Source organism: Misgurnus anguillicaudatus, chromosome 11, assembly GCF_027580225.2.
Source record: "Misgurnus anguillicaudatus chromosome 11, ASM2758022v2, whole genome shotgun sequence".
NCBI lineage: Eukaryota > Metazoa > Chordata > Actinopteri > Cypriniformes > Cobitidae > Misgurnus > Misgurnus anguillicaudatus.
In genome coordinates, this window is record NC_073347.2 from 13,318,268 (window position 1) to 13,340,698 (window position 22,431).

Sequence of the window (22,431 nt, forward strand, 5' to 3'; positions counted from 1 at the left end):
TACTATGAGACTGAGATGTTTAGCATGTTTAGCACTTTTTATATGTTTGTGAATGTGGGTAGACTACCATTATTCAACAAAGACAAGGTAAAATGGTTTTTCATTCTCTGTCCCCTTTAAAAATATTTTTGGATCACTCGTAACCACGGGTGACCATAGCCTGTGCGTAGCTCTGTGTAGCCTGACGTGCACGTCGCCAAAATTGTAACGGCTCCCAAATGGCAAAATCTGGACTTGTGGACTTCCCAGAGTCCACACTTTGATGACATCATGTAGTGCAGACTTTAGGGACCCTTGACGCGAGTCCAGGAGGATGCACTGTAGTCGTATTTTGGGACAGACTCGAGCCTACCAGCAGTCTGCATGTGCGTCTGCATGTCGACGGGGACGACGACGCAGGAGTATATATGAAATGCCATCATGGCTACGCCGTAGGATGTACGCACAACTATAATGAGCCCTTTACTGTCCTTTCTGAATAGGGGTGTCGATTCGATTGCATTTTCGATCCTAAGTTAAAGCACAAAAAAATGCTATGCCATTTTTAGACTAGACTTTTATAAAATACAATATCTGACCTTGAACCTGGAGATGCCCTGCCATGTAAGTCGTGCTGCCAGTAGAAAAATATGGTACACGCACATAACTGATAAAACAAAACTTCCTGTCAGATGAACAATCCTGTCTAGGGATGTTCACATTGACCGTTTAACCGTTAACCGAAGGTAAGAATTTATGACCGATTAACATATCAGTTAAAATAAAAAAATATTTGTTAATATGGTGCGTGTCGTCATGAGCCGACAGACATTTCGCCACTTTTCTATCTTTAATTTGTGAATGTCCTGTAAATGACACAAATGATTGCTGCCCTGACGGTCTGATAAAGTAATCATTTGTATGAGAAAGCATTTGTATGCATGTTTGGAAGCTGAACGGAGACGTGCGCGTGTCCGCGCAAGATGACGCGGTCCGTCTCGCGCACATCTGGACAGACGTTCGCTGATGGCCTCTGACCCTAACCATAAACATCTAGCTCTTTTTTCACAAACAGAGAAAGACGACGCAAAACCAAAACTTTCTGAAAAGCGTCCTGCTTTAGAAATGACCACTGTGGTAGATGAAACGGAGACAATCTGCCCTTTGGATATTAATCCACTGGACCGATCGCGTGCTTTTTAATAAGGTAATGTTGCGTGAATATCTGATAATGTATAAATCCTGGTTCTGTTGTTGATCTGTCGCTGCTGTTTGCACGTTCAAATTAAATCTTTTGTTTTTACTAGTTCACAGACAACCGTCAACTGTATTTTTACTCAATGACAATTTCATATTAAAATCTTATAAGTTAACGGTTAATGTTCGGTTTAGAAGCTACGGTTGTCGGTCGGGAAAATTAACTGATATGAGCATCCCTAATCCTGTCAATCTTAAAAATGTGCTTTTATTACCGTCGGACGAGATTGTGAGACTATACCCCAATAAGTAATGTTTAAATGCTGTTTTTATAACTCTTAAGCAACTGAAATAAGTTGTTGCGAAACTTAAACAGATCTCAGTTTAGAGAAGTTCAGCTGAAGGCGGGAGGCGTGTGCTGTTTTTTTTGTTTCCCATGTAAAAAGCAGCTCATGTGGTGTCTGCTGCTTCTGCCATGCTATATTTTGACTAGCTGTAGCTAGCTAAGTTAGAGGAGGTTGACCTGCAGCACTCAACACGTGTGTTTTTTTCCCGCTTGGCAAGGCGACCGGACGTGACATGGGGGCATGGCCGCATTGACTATCCCATTTTTTAATTCTAAGTTCGAGGTTGTGACTTAATTTTGATCGATTTTGATTTAAAATCAAAATCGTGACACCCGTGCTTCTGAATAAAGGTAAAAGGCTCAAAAATATATTTGATAAACTTCCTTTAACTAGGTAAAAGCATTTACATTGGGATGCTTGTGCACCGTTGTTCATTCAATTTTTCATCTGTCCACTTTAAGGAATTCGCTGAAAAATTCTCATGGAGTTTAATGGATTCTGCCAACTGGTATTTCTGAATGAACTGAAGCCAGCATTAGGCAAATTTGTATGGCGTAATATTTGTGCCTCAATCCTGAGCGAGCAATTGTAAGTTTTGAGCACAGAGAACTGTATTTTGCAGGCACATTGCAGTGTATTTTGAACGGAAATTGGCAGTCGCAAAAGAAAATGTTGTTTGAGCGGATGGAAGACGATTCCGTGTTTAGTGAATGTGTTTGCTTGTTTGCTGTTGTCCATGTATTTGCGTGCGGTGGTGACCCGTGCTCTCTCACAAACCTCTCTCTCTCTCTCTCTCTCTCAACCTCTTCTGTGCGCGCTCAACTCGATGCACACGCTCGCTCAACTTACAACAGCGTTACGAGTGTGCCACAAAATCAACCAATCAGGAAATTAAAGGTAAATTTTGATTGGCTGTTGGTCTGCGGCCAAGTCGCTAGTATAACCAATGGCCAGTTGCATAAACCTTTAGGACTAGTCTTAAAAGTTAGTCATTAATTTTTTTCTTCAAGACTGATCATAACTGTTTTAAGTATGTTCCATAGAAAGGTAGATTGGTCTAATTTAAATCCAAATAATAAGACTGATTAGCCCTAAATAATTGCTAGTTAGTCAGAATCATTCTTAAGACGCAGTCTTAAAGTCACGGCTATGTTTATGCAACTGGCCACAAAGCCTGTCCGGTAGAACTATCTACAGCATCCCGAAAGCTTACTGAAACAAATCTAAAAAAATAACTGACTACAGCACTAATGGATTAAAACACATTTTGGTAAGTTTTTTATTATTAACTTAAAAGTGCCTTGATAGTTTTGTGTATTATAATGCTGTTGTGTTGTTTAACTTACAATATTATATTGTGACTAAAGTTAGCTTAACTTATCCTTTTCAAAGCACAGCTGCAGACAATGTCATCAGAACAGCAACCCCTAAATGTCTCACCAAAGCCACATTTGAGTAGTTTGTAATATTTTGGTTATAGTTACTGTGTTTATTACCTTTATTTTGTTTGTCTGCATTCTTAGCGTGCAAACTACATTTCGTTGCTTACGTTAACTAATTTTTTTTTTTTTAAATGAATTACTATTTTAATTCTGCTAATAATGTAAAATGTTACTTAATGTAACTATTAACATATCTGTTCTTGCTCCTGTAATGGAATACATGTACTTTGTATGTTGATTGCAACTCTAATACATCCTCCCTAAGCCTCAAGAAGACCAATTTCAATTTAACATCTGAAATTTCTGGCAGCAATGTGCATTCAAGGTAACGTTATAAGTTTAAATAACGTTTAAATCATTATGAAGAACAAAGTTAAGCCTTTATTGTTCGCTTAGTTTGCTAAATAAAGTTATCCTGGGAGTTAGCCTACTGCTTTTTTATATAAATTAGTTAACGTAAGCAACGAAATGTAGTTTGCACGCTAAGAATGCAGACAAACAAAATAAAGGTAATAATCACAGTAATTAACCAAAATATTACAAACTACTCAAATGTGGCTGTGGTGGGACATTTAAGGGTTGCTGTTCTGATGGCATTGTCTGCAGCTGTGCTTTGAAAAGGATAAGTCAAGCTAACTTTAGTCACAATATAATATTGTAAGTTAAACAACACAACAGCATTATAATACACAAAACTATCAAGGCACTTTTAAGTTAATAATAAAAAAAACTTACCAAAATGTGTTTTAATCCATTAGTGCTGTAGTCAGTTTTTTTTTTGATTTGTTTCAGTAAGCTTCCGGGATGCTGTAGATAGGTTATACTAGCGATTTGGTTGGAGACCAACAGCCAATCAAAATTTACCTTTAGTTTTCTGATTGGTTGATTTTGTGGCACACTTGTTACGCTGTTGTAAGTTGAGCGAGCGTGTGCATCGAGTTGAGCGCGCACAGAAGAGGTTGCGAGAGAGAGAGAGAGAGAGAGAGAGAGAGAGAGAGGTTTGTGAGAGAGCACGGATTATTTCTGCACGTAAATATATGGATAATAGCAAACAAGCATATACATTTATTGAGCACGGAATCGTTTTTTATTTGCTCAAACGAATTTTTTTTGCGATTTGTTAATTTCTGTTCAAAATATAATGTAATGTGCTTGCAAAATATAGTTCTCTGTGCTCAGAACTTGGAATTGTTCGCTCGGGATTGAGGCACAAATATTACACCATAAATTTGAAGCAAAAGTATTTGCTGAACGCATATCATATGTGCCGAGAGCATTCGGTCAATATCATTATCTAATTTTTGACGGAGGTGCCGTATCTGCTGTTTTGGCTTTTGCATTTGAACTCTTCATATATTAATTAGGGGTCAAGCCCAGAATTATTATTCTTCCGCTTCCTGTTTCATTGCGGTCTATGGCAGCCCATAGAACCGTACGTCACTCCAATGTGTCTCCACTCTATAGCCGTTTCTCAATATGCGTTCTTGTCTGTACTTGCGTTCTTGTGGACTTGTGAAACGTCATCAGTCGCGGCCCAAGTACTATTCCAATTCAAAGTTCGCATCAAGCCCAAGTTCACATAAAATCCCCGGATGTGTTCTTGATCCGCCTATTTTATCGAGGATGCATCAGAGGAGACTTGTGTGGACTTATGAGAGCGAAGTTTCCCAGAATGCATTTCGCGTCAGGAGTTCGTTCTTCCGAGTCTGAACTTGCAAGTTCGAACTACGAAGGACACAAGTCCGAGTTTGGCGTACTTGGTATTGAGAAACGGCTTATGTCTAATTTGCTAGCGCCACCAACAGTCCAAAGTTGCACTTATGTTTTTGCTTATAACTTCTGATCTGTAAGGCCTAGAAACAAAATTCTTGCTTCCTCTGATTCCTTGGCTCAAGACGATTCGGACCCTATGACGTCATTTTATGTCATGAAAAATTTTCCGCCATTTTGAATTATTCAAAAAACCTACTTTTTCGAACTCGTCCTAGAGCTTTTGTCCGATTGCCACGAAAATTTGTATGTATCATCTTGAGACACTCATGGCAAAAAGTTATCAAAAGAATTTCGATACAGCAATCCACTGTCGTATACCATCTTAACGAATTTTACGTAGAGCGCAAAAAAAACAGATTTTAGGCTGTATCTTCGTCAATTGACACGACACTTGGTACTTGGGATGCCAGTCAGGAACTGAGGGTGCATGCACAGTTTCGTTGCAGCGCCACCTAGTGGCCAGACAAATGATTTATACACCTATAACTTTGGCTGTGATCAACGTATTTTGACGGGACTTGATTTTTAGGAGTCCTGAGTAGTCGCCGAGTCCAACGATACCAAACATGCCAGATTTCGCCTTACGGTTAGCCCTGCACAGCAAAACAGCACTTAAAAAACATGCGCGAATATCTCTGCGAGCGTTATTCCGATTGACTCGAAAACACCATAGGAAAAACATTACATTACCTTCTGAACAAAAAGTTCTATTGGCGTTATATTAAAATTTTCATCAGAAATGGCTGAAAATTGCAAAAAACGAAAAATTACCTTCACATTTTGTGTTTTTACACATAAATGGCTGTAAGTTTGTAACGAAAAGAGATTTTTTCACCAGATTTGATACGCTGATGTATGAGCACATTCTGATGTTTATGCTTTCACCACTAGATGGCCTTATAATTGAACAAAACCTTTGATAACAGGCCAGCCCTATGGTCATACAACTGTTTCTTAACTAAACTAAAGTGTATAGTCATAAAACTAGCTAGATGTAACACAATCATGACCTGATGTTGCATGCACAATTTTGTCATTGCGCCACCTACTGGTTTTGAGATAGAATATGGTATTTTTGCCTAAAACTACTGCAACAACACATCTAAAACCATGAGTCATCATGGATTATTCCTTTCATGGCTTTGACTATAATCACTGGTGGTTGCCAATTCACTCCCTAGCAACCATTGAGAATACCTTATCAACCGTTTTTGCAAAAGCTATATCTCTGCACCAGAACATCGTAGAGACACGGGGATGGTCTCTTTTGACTAATTAAACTTGTTGTAACATTATGTGCCACTGCAAACACTACTCACATGTCCTGCAGTAGACAAGAACTTAGATTATTTTTGTTGATAACTTTTTTGTTTTTTCATCTAAAATTACTAGGTTTACCTAGGTTCTTCAATCTGCTTATCCAATCTAAATTTTACATCCTTTTGTGCCCTTTTCTACTTGACCCCGGTATTGCTGCTTGCAGCTATATTATGTCATTTGTATTAGTACATATTTTAAAAAATATTTTGTGCATTATACACTGACAAGATTGACTTGTTACTTGGGTACATTTGTGCGAAATCTCAAAGGTAGACAGTGCTCACTAACACAGATTTACACAGATTTGTGAATAATATTTGAGAGAAATACACCTTTTGTGTACATAGAAAAATTCTTAGATCTTTAGTTCAGCTCATAAAAAATGGGGGTATAAACAAAAGTGTTGCGCTCATAATTTTGTGACATTCACAGCAAAAAGATTCACAGTATGTTGGAAAGGAAATGTAGTTAATCTGCATGAGCCAGTGTGGAGTCCGTATTGAATAGTTAGAGCTAAAAGTAGCTGTCGGGTTCCCTTGTCCTCATATGACCTCCTCTCCCATATGTTTGTCTGTAGATGACGGTGTGTGCAGGCAGACTGGGCTCAACACCACAGTTTGCTTCAGCTGCAGTGCAGCGCTGAGAGTCTGCGACTGCGCTGTCACATTTACTTTAAACACCAATCTCCATGAAGAGAGAACGAGGGAGCGCACGACGTACCCTGAGGTGTCTGATGTCCTCTCTGTAAAAAAAATAAACGTGACGCGGTGTGACGTCTAGTAGCAAAACAGCTGTGTGGCAGTACGCTTAGTCATAACCCTTGCTGTTCGGCTTTGCTCTTTGGGTTGTGATCTGAATGCCTTTTCAAAATTGCATTGCATCATGATGGGTTTGGCTTTTTTATTTTTGTGCACGAGTTTCTATATTTGATACAGTCATCATGTCATTTGCTGTATTTCAGTGTTTTAGTGTAGAAGAAACATCACAAATGAGATTTCTGTAGTTGCTTTTTTTGATTAAATGGAACCGTGTGTCAGTAAAATACCTTAATAATGTAAAAAATAACATACAAGAGGTCACAACTGTGTTATTTGACAAAAGCATTTTAAGTATTAAGTTTATGCCAAAACAAACTAATTACTTATTTTTATTATTTTTATTTATTCTTAAGAAATACACGTGGAACCTTTGGATACAAAAAATACTTAAAATATGATCCTTGAAATAAAACTAAAAGCTTCCTGAGTTATGAATGAGCAACCTCAGAGGAATACCATTTCTCATGGGTTGTCATGGGGATAACATTGGTAATGCACAATGTATGTTATTAATATAATAGGATCAAAATACTTCCTATTTCCGAAACTACAGATGTCTCTGGCTAGACTTCTTTTATATATTCAGTCTGTTTCAAGCAAGTTTGCCAGCAGAGATTTTTCCTAAGCTTTGTCCTCATTCAGCTTTGAACTCCAGTCCGGTGTCGTGAGTGTCCACACCGCAGTTTGACTCTCTCCCTCGTGCGTACTTGTAGAGTAAGAAACCACATAGGGGATCCTTTGTTTAGGAGGGTCTAGGCATGGCTGATGCATTTACAAGCCGCTAGAGTCCCTACGCGATTGGCTGACGGGGCGCTGTCTGCGTCTGCGAGAGGCATGCGTTGGTTGTCTGCGGCAGCAACGGTCTGAAGTCTCTCTCCTCTGAACATGCAAACCTGGACTGCTCGTGCTGCATCTGCCACTACAGCCACTTATTCTTCTGAAGCTGAGGGAGGCAAGATGGCCACCTTTTAGGATTATGCTGCCCAAAATTGAGGGTCTGCCTCTGAGAAATGAGAAGGTACTGACTGGGTTTTAATGGCTGTTGTGTTAGGCAGACGCTTAAAATAGATTGTTATGACTGTGTGTTTGCCGATAGCTTTGTGTGCTTGTTTGCCATTGCTGCATGAGTCTTGAGTAATGTTTTGGTTCTTGACAAACCAAGGGAGATAAAGAAAGAGCTTTTAAGCCTTTTCTCTAAAAAGTTTTTACCTGTTTCTATTTCGGTTTTATTGTTATTCTTGAACGTTTTATGCCTTACAGGGTTTTTTTGGATGCAAGGTTTCAGAAATCAGTGTTTATGAGAGTTTAGGTTGGCTAAGGAGCAGCTGCAAGTGTGTATTCACCTGTGCTCTCTCGAGTATTTTTTTTTACTTTTGTGAGCTTCCGAAACAGGAAAGCGAAAGCGGCAGTGTATGAATGAAGAAAACTCACAACTTCACAGAAATACACACACACCAGGAAGGAAACGTGCTTTTTTAGTATTCGCGTGAAACTGCACGCAAACTACTCTCTTTGATGTGTTCAGAGGGGGTTAAGGGAGTCTCACCAGACTCGGTAACCGAGCAACTCCACATAAAGTTGCACTTACAGTATGAGGGAAATGTTTTGACATTTTAGAAAGATGGTTAACTTTTTTGTATCTTTTACATTGTAACCTATTAACATACTATATAATTACATACAGCATTGTTTATATCCAAAGGGACCTTCAGCTTAAACATATCATTCGCTTGTAAATCAAACCCACGACCTTGCCATTGCTATCGGTGCACTCGGCCGATGGAGCTACAGGAACACAGTGTGATATTGCTTCCATCTGTGTCATTGTCTCATAGAGTGAAGCAGTACTTTGTCTTTCTGAATGAGAGCATGGTGTGTACGTTCTTCAGTGAGATACACAGGGTGTCAGATCTCTCCGCCCTTCCCTCTCTTTAGGGTTTGATGCTCCCTTCTGTTCTAACTTTTCCTTAGTAACGTTTCCTAAGGGAGGCTTCTTTGGATTCTGGCACTACGCACGCTGTTGCTAGGCATGTGTGTTTCTGTGCTACGACAATAAAAAGGAGAAAAGTCAAGTGTGAGTTTTTAAGGCTTCAGACACAACAAATCGGGAACAAAGACGCAGAGGCACTGCTGTGAGACGATGAACGTTTAACGTTTAAGAATAAACAATAGGTGTTTTCGAATAAAATGACATTGTGTGTTTTTATGATTTAGTGCATTATAAAAAAAATTATTAGATTTTTACCTGCCCTGCTAAAAAAACCACATAGGGGATTAACACCAGTGAACTGGCCCCAGCAAAAATAAAGCAATAAAATACAAAAGGCCGGTTTATTGTTATTATTGTTGTTTTTGACCCACGTAACTGCTTAATAAAAATGGTTATGACACCAAAAACTACTAGTCTAGATCATATTAATTTTTAATATTGTTAACACCAGTGAACGGTCAGTAATAAAATAAGAAGAAAAAAAATTATTATACGCAATAGCACAAATAAATAAAACAGAACAAACATACAAATGTAATAAACAGTGCTGATCAGTTTTTTCAGATTGATCTAACAATTTTATACCGTATTTTCCGGACTATAAGTCACTTGAATCGTCGAATGGGATGATTACTGGTTTCACGATTAACCATGATAAAATGTCCTGACGGTCCTGCAACATTGGTTTTTGCACGAGAATGCGTGGCGGAAGGCAGTAACAGGTGCCCTGTGTTTTATTACGTTGTTTATGTGTGCATTTGATGTTCTTATTTAAGGTACAGGTGTCCAATACGTTGATCGCAAAGGCAATGCCGGTAGATCGCACATAAGTTAATAACTGTGTATGCTGCTCCACGCCTCCACAAGCGCGAAATTGGCTTATGGTCTTAGAAACAAGTCTTTTTGAGTTGCTGCGCATTTCTTCTCAAGTGTGTTTTTATAAATCTTATGCCTGCCTGCTGCACCTGAGTCGGAAAAATGCGTCATGAAGACGAAAAAATATATAAGTCGCAGTGGACTATACGTCGCATTTATTTAGAAAATTATTTCATAAAATCCAAGCTGAAGAACAGACATTTAATCTAGAAAGGCAAGTTATTCAACTAAACAATAGCACACAGAACAGCAGGCTGGATAGGTGTCCGTACGTTAACGTAATACAAACAATTATTTACACGATACACAATAGCATACTGAACACACCTGAAAGGCTGAATAGGCTAAATTAACAGAACAAGCCAACGCACATCAAGTTCGCAGGTTCGTCATTCCACATCACTGAATCCATTGAAATAGATAAATACAGGAGCAGCATATAGCGGACTCTCGCGGCTGTAGACGGTAATGATGTCTTTTGGTTCATATATGTCTAAACTAATTCATACTTACAAGTCGCACCTGACTATAAGTTGCAGGACCAGCCAAACTATGAAAAAAAGTGTGACTTATAGTCCTGAAAATATGGTACTTTTCAGTTACAGAAATCGATAGTAAACAAATGTATAGCAGTAATGCATAGTCTTCACTGTATTTAATAATTACACAGTAGATGAATCCTTAATAAAAAAGTGAATCAGTCAAAAACAGGAAGTGATTTTTTGTCCGTTGTTTGTCCAGAAGTGAATTTGATTGAGTAGATTACATTCAAAGTCAATGCAAAGAGGTGAATTTGAGAAGGTGATGTGAATGACGTGAATTGGGCGGAACGTTTGACGCAAACATGCGCTTTGTGTTAAGTCATTTATGTGTATTCACCGGTTGTCTGATGGTACATTCACAAGGGGCGAAAGTGTTAACGTTTGACGGAAGGCTTGTCTGAAGCGTGACCAACAGCCAGTCACAGTGGCCGCATAAACGTAATTGGCTGGCTCACACTACAGTAGGTTATTTGTATAAGGTGATCTGATTGGCTGACACACTTTGGCACTTGAAAAGTTAAGAAATGCTCCACTTCTGCCGCGAGAAAATGGCAGTCACACAACTTTGACGGATCCACAATTCAGTTCGGCAATGCATGACGTCACCCATTAAAAGTAAATGAGACGCGTTAACGCTTTCGCCCCATGTGAATGTACCATGAAGCCCTAATATGCGGCTTTCTGTACGCACGCTTCGGATGCGCACGCGCACAAAACTTCTCAAACAATGGCCGAGAAGTCTATTGGAAATTGTCAAGGTCTCAACAACGCGGGCAAATGATAAACTTTTGTGATAGTGCCGCACTGGCCCAAACGAGCAAGTGACAGTTCTGTGAACTGGCCTGAGCATTGGTCCCGCTGATCCCGGGCCATCGGCCTATCCTTATTGCCGAACCTTGTGTTTGTAATGTACGGTTGTTCTTAACGTCTAAGCAGATTGGTTTACTTCCTTGATACACTTTTTTTTACAAAAAATATATATATATATAAATAAACAAAAGGTAAATGCATGTTTTTGTCAGCTATCCTTAAAAACAAGTTTAAGTTGTTACAAGTAAAAAAAGTGAATATTAGTTTTAAAAAATGAACTTGAAAGATTTGCAATCTTCTTGAAGCACTTTCACTTTTTTACATTGCTGTTAGGTTTTTATATTGCTCTGCAGTACTGAATGAGGTCCAAGTAATTAGCTTGAAACCTTTTATTTCCTAATAAACTACTGTAAGCCGTCAACATCCTTATTAATTGTTATTAAACATCTGTCTACAGATGTCTAGTGAGAATGGGAAGCATTTGTTAAAAAATGTGTGCGCTCTGTCTTCCCATGTCAACTTAAGCAATGCACGTCAAACAAGAATTTTGTATTTTTAACTTTCATGTCTTTGGAGCCAAATTTTCATTAAGTTTTTATTGCATTGGCCATGTTTCTATTGAATAAAAGCTTTATTAATATTAATACTCTCATAATCAGAAATCATTACTGAAAGAAACCAAGCAAGAAATATTACAGAACAAATCATATTATCTAAATCACCGGAGGGTCACCAGCCAGGTGCTTTTCTCCATCCCACGCCAGTTAAACAGTTAAACGGCAAGTGTTTGATGATATCATAGGCTAGTCTATTAAAGCATATTTACATTTGTATGTAGTGGTGTGTTAAACATGGCTGTGGCTTGTGTTATTTCAGTCATGTAAGACTAAAGTCCTATTTTTCCTGAAGTCGCTTCAACTACTGCGCATGTTAGCACAGAATTCATAAGAGCTGGATTAACATTAAAGACCATTTTAAAATGCAGAATGTAAAACTGATGTGTGGGCCATGATTAACACTTATAATCATGGGCCATATAAAACTGTTCAGTCCAGGCAGGTAGTTTGAGACCGAGTCACCGAGACCAAAACTAGAGCACTTTGACAAAGCATTCAATGCTTTGTTTCACATCATCAGAGGAGCCGATTACCATTATCTTTTATTTTCCCCCAGTAATAACAGTTGCAGCAGCTGCCAGGTTATTGCCTCACTCTTGTTATAACCCCCTCTGTTGCATCACCACTGTTTTGGCATAAGTGATGCATTGAGTACCCCGAATACTGTTTTGTTTGGTGGTGCATTTATTTACACACTTCACAGAAATAACTTATTTAAGTCGCCTATAAATGCCAAAAACATTAAAACCACAGAAGCTCACAAAATTAACTGACTAACTCCCTCAAGTATTGCATCTTGGATGCACACTTTTACACGAGTAGTAAAATTGTTTTTATGGGACGTATTTAGGTTACGGTGAGAAGTGGGGATTATATGAAGCCAGACACACTTCAAGACTCTATAACCCTTTTACACACAGATTCCAGAAAATACACAGATAGTGGGTGATTCTCACGAAATCCAGACTTAGAAGGTGTCCAGCATCAGATTTTTAAATTGAAGCCAATTTTTTTGCACATATACGATTAAGGTCTGAACTTACTATAGCCATTATTTTTAGAGGATTTAAAATATATTTCCTATAGAATTATTTACATTTTTTAGATTATCATAAAAATGATCATTACCGCAACATGATATTACATTAAATATATGTATTTACAAACTCATGTTTTGGACGGTAATGAGAACTAAAAAGTTGTCTAGGTACTATGACAAACAAAATTTCAACTTTTATCTGGAGAGAAAAAATAAGAACTGCTTACCTGGTAGCCATCTTGAGTGTCACAGTCAATTATGTCCCTTCCAACAAATTTTTTTTTTTTGTGGAAAATGTTAGTTTCTTCAGGGCTTAAACAATGATTGAAAATTATTGCGGAGGATGAGAAAATTTTTTTGGACACATTTATATTGCTTATTATTGTCTCTACATTTACCAATGATCACCAAATACCACATGTTTCTTTACTGTAAATGTTTATAGTATAACATTCACTGAAGCTTTTTATTTTTTAGATTTTTTAATTATAAATATTTCCATGTCAAAGAACCCAAATCTAGTCATGGACACGTTGCGGTAATGAAAATTTTCCCCTCAAATGTGCAAAATCATGTGCAAAATAGTACAAGAAAACAGGTTGTAACTGTATGCTTCTTATTTTGATACTCTTACTTTGCATTTACTTTTTTATCAAAATGTTTCATGACACCTCATAAGTCTAATTTCGCGAGAATCACACTAATGTGTCTGGGATTTGTCCCAGGATTGTTTGGTTTTGGTTGTTCACCCTGCTTGTGATTTTCTGGAGTCTGTGCGTGTGTTTACACCCATCCTTCAAAGATCCCATAAAGACACATGATGTGACGTGTAATGTATTTGTACAGTAATCGTGCACTTTGGGGGAAATTTTCTGCAGCTGGTAATTCATACTGGTAATGGATATATATGCTTAACAATAAAAAATGTTAAACTTAAGTCATGTTATGCAATACATAGTTTTTGTATTTTTGTTACTCAAAACAACCTAAAACACAAGGAATATAGATTACTATTTGTGTTTGTTTGTACGTTTTGCTTAATCACCCCAAGTTCTTGCCATTTCCCTGACGTAACTACTGTGACACCAGCTGTCATATGTTATCATGACCAATTGCTGTTTGCATTGCTACACAGCACAGCCAAAACATGCTGAACCATCTCTATATCTTTTCCTCGTCTAGGTTGACTCAGACGGCTACTCAGTAAATGGCACAGGTTCAGAGCAGATGGAGGAGACAAGTGTGGCACCAGAGGAAGAGGCTCATTACATATCCCTAACACACAATGTTCCACCCGACGTTCCTACGTCTCTACAGCATGGCTTAAAACCGGCACCTCCTGTAAAGGAGTCCTGGACCGCTCACAACATCTCTAAAAATGGTGCTGAACAAATGAAACCAAACACTGAGAAACATGTGCGTCATAATGACCCGCAAGCCATGTCTCGTAGAACTACGACTTTGTTTAACAAAACCCACGGACCGGAGACGCCTACAGACAAGATGGTTCCCCTGAAGAAGATCAAATTGGAGGAGCAGTGTGTGGAGATTGATAACCAGTCCTCGAAGCACTTAGAGACTAGCGTCAACTATGAGGATGCTTTATCCACACTAGCAGCTGTAGTTTGCTCTTCTGGTATGGATAGGGAAAGTCTTAAGGAGAAGTTTTTTGGACCCCTAAAATTAGAGCCGAAAGAAGAACCTTATCAGTGCCAGTTAAATCAAGAAGATCCTCCCCAAAACGGTAATGTTGTCAGTGTCCGATCTCTTGTCCAACATAGGAATATTAGCCCTGATCAGGCTATGGTTATCGAGGCCTTGACCCAACTGGCAGCTACCCCACAAACAGTGCCCTTGGAACCCGAAAACCAGAGACAGGGCTCTACGCACTATGCTTCAAGTGACCACATACCTCTTCAAGAGGCTAAATCGGCTTCAGATGGTTTCTCCAACAAAGTCTCGGTAATCAGTTCATCATTGCACCAGACATCTGTCATCCGCAGCACATTGAACAGACAGGCCAACTTCGCTCATCACTGTGCATCCACCCCCAAAAAACTTTCCGTAATGGATCTTCTGGCGGCCAGCTCCGAATGTGAAAAGCTATCATATACCACAGAGAACCGAAGATACGACCAAGCACTTTGTAAAGCTGACAGGTTAGAAGGCACTTTTAAGAAATACAAGCATGGTGAGGGAACGTCTATCTCGAGAAGAAGGGATGAAGAGGAAGTTGCTGCCCAGTTGGTGCAACTCGCATTCATCATCGAATCGAGGCAGATGCAAGTCTCTGAAAACAGTCCCATGAAATACAATCAGAACTTTTTGGGACAGCACTTGAAAAAGCAAAGGAAGACGCCATCAAAACCTCGGGTATCAAAGAAGAAAGCTGGTGAGGTTGATGGCAAGATTTCATTACCCAGAAAAACACCCAACAGACAAACCCCATTTAAGGCCACCATTCAAAAAGCCATTTTGCAACAAAAGATGAGGTTTCAGCACAAGAGGAGTCCATTTCTTCCGCAAGCTCAAATAGATCTGAAAAAATATATAGCCGAGGCTCAACACGAAAACAGGCAACTCTTATACTCTATAAAGAAAGAGCACTTAAGCCCCGCTAAACAGAACGGCTTTAAATATGAACTTGAAGCTCAAACTGACTTGGTGGTGTCACAGCCAAATGGACTCTTACACAATCGTGCGAACAACCATCTAGGTGCTAGTCAACTGCAGAGGCATGAATGTGAACAACAAATGATTTCTCAGGTATCGAAAACCTACGACGTGCTAAATCACGGTGCTAATCGACAGCCTCAGCACACCACGCCCAGCGTTCCCTGTAAAGACTCGCTGCAGAGCACAGGGATATACAATAAAGCAAATAGCTTTAACCCTGATCATCAATACTTGCGCACAAATCAAAATGGGTATTACAGGGTGGAAAAATCTGGTGGTGTGACAGTGTTGTCCACACCCACTGTAAATTTGGAGCACACTGGAGACCAAACACCCACCAAGCATACTCTCAACAGCTTCTTGGAGTCTCCAATGAAATACTTAAACACACCAACCAAGAATCTTCTCAACACCCCATCTAAACAACTAACAGAAATGCCTTCCTGCGACTGTGTGGGTTAGTCAGATCATCATTTGAATCCACAAACTGATATGGATGACTTATAGCTGTTCTTTTCATTCGTCTATAATTGCAACTTGTCTCCACAGAGCAAGTTATTGAAAAAGAGGAGGGTCCGTACTACACGCACCTCGGATCTGGACCGAATGTAGCGGCGGTGAGAGAGATGATGGAGAGCAGATATGTCTCTGTGTCTGTACTGCGTACTGTAACTGTAACACAGACAGGCTTCAAACACACATATGGTTTTGAAAAAAGAATGCTGATTTTTGCAGAAAAAGCATGTCGATTTCAAATGCATGGTAGATTTAGACTATACTGCACATGTGGTAGCAACCACACATGTTTTTTTGGCAGAAACACACTTTCGTACACTCTCTCTCTTGAAGTTGAAACAGGAAGCCCATGACTGGGTTCGGGAGGCCCACAGAGTGATTCTTACCACAGAGGTTGAGAGTTTATTGCTGAACTGTAGTAGCTATAGGAGGCTGAGCTTGTGGTGATGCATTAGTCCTACATTCATAGTAATAACGTAACATCAATAATTGACACATTTTTGTGATCTTTTAATAAAATCTGCTATAAAGTTTCAAGGAATAGTTCACCCAAATATAAAAAGTCTCTCATAATTCTCTCGAGCCATAATGCCATATGCACTGAAAAAAAAATTATGATGTTCACTTTATATAATTTATAACACGATTGATGCAGTTTCTATTTCAATTTATGACTTTCATTTTGAAATAACATGATTTAGTCAAGTTGTTCAAACATTCAAAATAATACATTTGGCTCCTCATCCAGTTTACCTATTTTAAACATGTTAACGTGATTTTTTTCAATTTAGGCAGGAGATTTCCAGTTCCCAACAATGTATTGAGAGCAAATGTAAAAAATTTAAGGGGACATATCATGAAAATCTGACTTTTTCCATGTTTAAGTGCTATAATTGGGTCCCCAGTGCTTCTGTCAACCTAGAAAATGTGAAAAAGATCGACCCAGTAACTTCGTTTTGGTAATTCATTCTCTGCAAACATGTGAAAACAGGTCATTGAAATTTGGTTTCCCTAGTGATGTCAGAAGGGGATAATACCGCCCCTTAATCTGCACTATCCAACCATGCCACTGCCATTTAGTGCAGAGTAGAGGTCTTCTCGTGTCCAAAGAAATGTACCCGACCCAAAATGACCCGAATCACTTTATACACGAACCCGACCTGCATAAATAATTTTTTTTCAAAAGAAAGACCCGACCCAAGACAAACCCGAAAAAATTTGACCCGAGTCCGACCCGAACTAGTGGCAATTTCTTTAACCTGACTGGACCCGAATGTAAACGGCACTGACGTGTGTGCATTCTGCAGACCCACACACAGCAGTCAGACAGAAAGAAACTCCGGTGGCCTTGCAACCAGTTTGGCGAGCTGCTCTGTTTGTTTTATTTTGTTATCTGATGACGACACCAAGGTAACCTCTAAAATGTACATTTAAAATTTAAAATCAACGAAAATTAACCCTGTCACAAGCGCTCTTGGCAAACAGATGAGGGGTTTGAAAAGGACAAAAGAGTTCGGGTTTTCTCGGGTCCGTTCGGCAAAAACACATTCATTTTAAATTACCCGAGACCCGATGCCGCTTTTATTGTACCCGGCCCGTGTCCGAGGCACATGTGAAACTTTTAGACCCAAACCCGATCAGGTCTTGTGTCGGACCTCAGATTTTCGGATCTAAGTGTAGGTTTTTGCTCACACCTACAAAGTAGAAATTTTAACATCATCTATATGGTATTTTGAGCTAGAACGTTACATATGCACTTTGGGGACACCAAAGATTTATTTGACATCTTTCAAATGTCTTGTGAAATGTCCTCTTTAAGTGCTTTTTTAATCCAGATGACTTATGACATGAGGAAGAGACATATGTAAGGAATAATTGACGACGGGCCATTGAATTATAAGAAAATAATGCACACCAAGGTGGTAATGCGGTTACACCGCAGGTGTGCATTATTTTCAAATAATTCAAAGGACCGGAGTCAATTATTCCGCTTATACCACGGTTACCACAAACATTGCTCTGGTGCCTATTTTTAAGACATTTGACAAGTTAGGTGTGTGGTTTACAGAAAAATAATCAACACCCATAGAACATTTCTCAGCCAATCAGAATGCAGCATTCAACAGACCCGTGGTATAATAATGTTTAGTATTCTGTTGAGTTGGTATTTAAAAGAGTTTGTGTTGTGTTTGTGGTTTTTGGGAGGTTACCATTGTGCTAAAGAGGAGTGCATTTGCTTGGGTGGCAAACAGATATTTTTGAATGTTGCTTGATCTGAAGGCATTAAAGTGATTAATTTCATAATCAGCTTTTGATTTTGACCTTTATGTCATTGTGCATTGTTTGAAAACGTTAGATAAAAGTTAACCAAAGAGTGAATTAAACAAGGCCTTTGATTTTTCCCCCAATCTGTTTCCAACAGAAACAGTATTTTAACATTTCCGGTTTTTGCTTTAACCCTAAAATTGATGTTCCTGAACCGGTTAGAACAAAAAAATAAAGTTCCCGAACCGCTTAATAATGTTCCATGTCAGATGTGGGACATACAAATAAGTAGGCTGATCATTAGGACATTAAACTTAAACTATCAGTCTACATATTTTCCTTAATTTTCTATCTTGTCATCAAACATTAAAAACGGCTACATTATAAGCGACATAGCTGTAATTCTGACATGCATACATTTGTTGAGTGCACTTAAACACATGCGCGCACACACAGACGGAGGACAATTCCAAATGGGGCTTCGGGAAGAAGATGCAGCATAAACAGTCGCTCCACATAAAGTGAAAATGACGTTGTTTTTCATTGCTTTATTCCCCAAAAGTATTTTAATGAACTACAATATAAAACACAGAAGTGCAACTCTCTCTCAAGTTTATACATCAAGAGATCTGATCTTTGAAGGGCATAGAGATAATCACGTTTGATTGGAGTTGGACCGGATGGATGTGCGTCTGTGCGTACAGAAAATTGCTCACTTTAGCGCCTTTTTGTGGTTAAATTGTTTAAAAATACTTAAGTGTTAACATTTGCAAGCCTTTGGAACACGTGCATATGATCAACTTTCACCCTATTTAAATTTGCGTATTAATCCGCAAATCGCAAGCGAGCTGAACCGTGGGTCGTGATCTGTACGGATCACGGATCAACTGCGATCCATTACACTACTAATTAGTATTAAAAAAACAAACAATATTTACCTCTTATGATTGATCATTAGAGACTTTGGCTTGAGTAGGCTACTTGCTGGTGGCAAGCTTCTCATTTCTCCGATGAGTCAACGAACGGAAGTGAACTTCACTGAGTATTGCACAGAAATCTTGTCGAAGAACGGAAAAAATAACCGTATTAACCGGTTACCATTATTTTAAATAAACAATTCTGTTCCGGAACATATATTTTTTTAAAGTTTCTGGTTTCGTTTCTGTTCCTTGCAAAACATCAAAAGTTTCTTGTTTTCTCGTTTTCGTTCCGTGAACCGGTTCAAAGTCTTGAAATAAACAAACAGTTTTACTTAAAAATTATGTTGGGATAACATATTCAGTCATGTTGTGTTTATTTGTTTTTTATGTTAAAGGATTACTTTACTTTCATTAATAAATTCCTGATAATTTACTCACCCCAACCAAAATGTTTGTCTTTCTTTGTTGAGTCGAGAAGAAATTAAGTTTTTTGAGGAAAACATTCCAGGATATTTCTTCTATAGTAGACCTCAACAGTTTACAGTTTCAATGAAGTTCTAAAGGGCTCTAAACGATCCCAACCGAGACATAAGGGTCTTATCTAGCGAAACAATTATCATTTTTGCAAAAAAAGTACTTTTAAACCAGAACTTCTCATTTTGCACTAACCATGTGACGCGCCAAGCTTGACCTACGTATTGCATAATCACGTTAAAAGGTCACACGTTACATATACAAAACGCACACTTCCGGACCATTTTAAACAATAAACTGACACAAAGACATTAATTAGTATCATTCTACATACAAAAATGTCAGAACGGTTCTCTTTCTCCACACTTGTAAACACTGGAGAGGTAGTTTCACATACATCCATGCATGACATTTCGCGGGATTATACAATACGTAAGGTCATGCTGGCGCGTCACACGGCTAGTGCAAATAAAGAATATGGAAGTTTTTTTTTTTTTTTTTGAGGGCAAGAAAGTCGGTTGTTGCGCTGGATGGGACCCTTGTGCTTCGGTTGGGATCGTTTGGAGCCCTTTAAAGCTTCACTAAAACTGCATTTAAACTGTAAACTGTTGAGGTCCAATAAAGTCTATTGGATTAAGATGAATCCTGAAATGCTTTCCTGAAAAAACGTAATTTCTTCTCGACTAAACAAAAAAAGACATAAACAACATATTGGATGACATGGGGTGAGTAAATTATCAGAAAGTGAAATATTCCTTTAAGTAAATGTGATTCAGTCATGTTCTGTCGATATGAAGTTATTGAGTAGAGCTTACATGTTAATTTCATGTTTAAAAAACGTCGGACAATCACATGGAACCACTTTCCATGATTGAATCATGTTTAGTCAATAAGCTACTGTAGGATAGCATAATTGTCATATTTGGGTGAGATAATTTTTTAACATAGCTCATGAATATCGTCTTAAAGGATAAGTCGTTTTTAAAAAAAAATCCAGATAATTTACTCACAACCATGTCATCCAAAATGTTGATGTCTTACTTTGTTCAGTCGAGAAGAAATTATGTTTTTTGAGGAAAACATTACAGAATTTTATTTTATTTTAATGGACTTTAATGGACACCAACACTTAACACTTAACTCAACACTTAACAACTTTTTCAACAGAGTTTCAAAGGACTCTAAATGATCCCAAACGAGGCATAAGGGTCTTATCTAGCAAACAATTGTCATTTTTGACAAGATCAGTTAGAGTCCTTTGAAACTCTGTTGAAACTGCAATTTTAACTGCATTAAAACGGTTAAGTGTTGTGGTCCATTAAAGTCCATTAAAATTAGAAAAATCCTGGAATGTTTTCCTCAAAAAACATAATTTCTTCTCGACTGAACAAAGAAAGACATCAACATTTTGGATGACATGGTGGTGAGTAAATTATCTGGATTTTTTTAAGCAAATTGACTAATCCTTTAAGAGTGAATGTCTTTAACAAAAATACAAAGTAATCATTTCCAATATTTCGAGTGATTGCCGTTCTGTTCAGTTCTCAAGTTTATTTATTAGAGCAGTTGACTGAAATATCACAAAAGTAAAAACCAAACCTACACCTTTGACATCAGCCCTCACAGTGTGACTCATTGTATTTGCTCACTGTACTGTTCTGATCACAGATATGGTGAGACAGGCAACGCGGTCCGGATGGAGGTCGTGGTCTATACTGGCAAAGAGGGTCGGAGCTCACAAGGCTGCCCAATCGCCAAGTGGGTCAGTGACCTATATGAAGCACATTATAGTCTGTGAAGCGATGGCAAAACATCTGTTGACGCGTGTGTGTCTCATTTTCTAGATTATTCGTCGGGAAAGCAAGGACGAGAAGTTGCTGTGTCTGGTGCGACAACGTGCCGGTCACTGTTGTCAAAACGCAGTGGTGGTCATTTTGATTTTGGCCTGGGAGGGCATCCCTCGCACTATGGCGGACAAGCTGTACCAGGATCTCACGCAGACTCTCTGTAAATATGGCTTGCCTACTGATCGCCGCTGCGGCCTCAATGAATAGTGAGTCACAGTTAAATGTGGACGGAGTGTGTGGGAATGAATCACTCGCACACTCCCTCACACTGATACAAAAGAGCATTTCAGAGGTTGTTGTTGATGAATTATTTGTGAGACATAAGTACTCGAGGTTTTATTTAAAAGCCTTTATAGTGACTTCTTTACACACAAAGTGCACAAAGTTTGTAAATGTGAATAGACATAGGCCAGGCCAGAGGATGCTCTTTTATAGCTATGCTGTTTCTCAGTTTAAAGTCATTTTGTCCCTATGCAACAATTTCTACACTACTATATTCCAGAATCCATTCATCTTCTGTTTTTGTCCGTTAGTCGCACCTGTGCATGCCAAGGCCTGGACAAAGACACCTGTGGTGCCTCCTTTTCTTTCGGTTGTTCCTGGAGTATGTACTTCAACGGCTGCAAGTTTGCACGGAGCAAAACGCCCCGGAAGTTCAAACTACAAGGAGACTACCCAGAAGAGGTGAACCCTGATAGGCCCCATAAATCAGTTCAATTAGATATATAAAGTATCCTTCCAGTAAGCTATAGTAGCTTTAAATAAGATGCTGTCGTAAAGTTACCCAGTCTGAGTATACTAAAATGACTTTGTTTACTTTAAGGGATAGTTCACCCAAAAATGATGAATTTACTCACCTTTATTTTGTTTTAAACCGGTATGAGTTTTTTTATTCTGTTAAACACAAAATAAGATATTTTGCTAAATGATGTTGATGGTACCCATTGATTTCCATAGTATTTGTTTGTCCTACTATGGAAGTC

At 38.6% G+C, this 22,431-nt stretch overlaps 1 protein-coding gene across 1 annotated transcript in view; it reads left to right on the forward strand.

Moving 5' to 3' along the window:
* tet1 (tet methylcytosine dioxygenase 1) overlaps positions 1 to 22,431 on the forward strand; it is a gene marked incomplete at its 5' end in the record, with an annotated part of 54,757 nt that overhangs the window by 22,549 nt on the left and 9,777 nt on the right. The window contains 5 exons of the mRNA XM_073873066.1: positions 13,933 to 15,883; positions 15,976 to 16,078; positions 21,270 to 21,363; positions 21,446 to 21,654; positions 21,982 to 22,132. Coding sequence (XP_073729167.1) covers positions 13,933 to 15,883; positions 15,976 to 16,078; positions 21,270 to 21,363; positions 21,446 to 21,654; positions 21,982 to 22,132 — 2,508 coding nt within the window. The remainder of the gene's footprint in view (positions 1 to 13,932; positions 15,884 to 15,975; positions 16,079 to 21,269; positions 21,364 to 21,445; positions 21,655 to 21,981; positions 22,133 to 22,431) is intronic.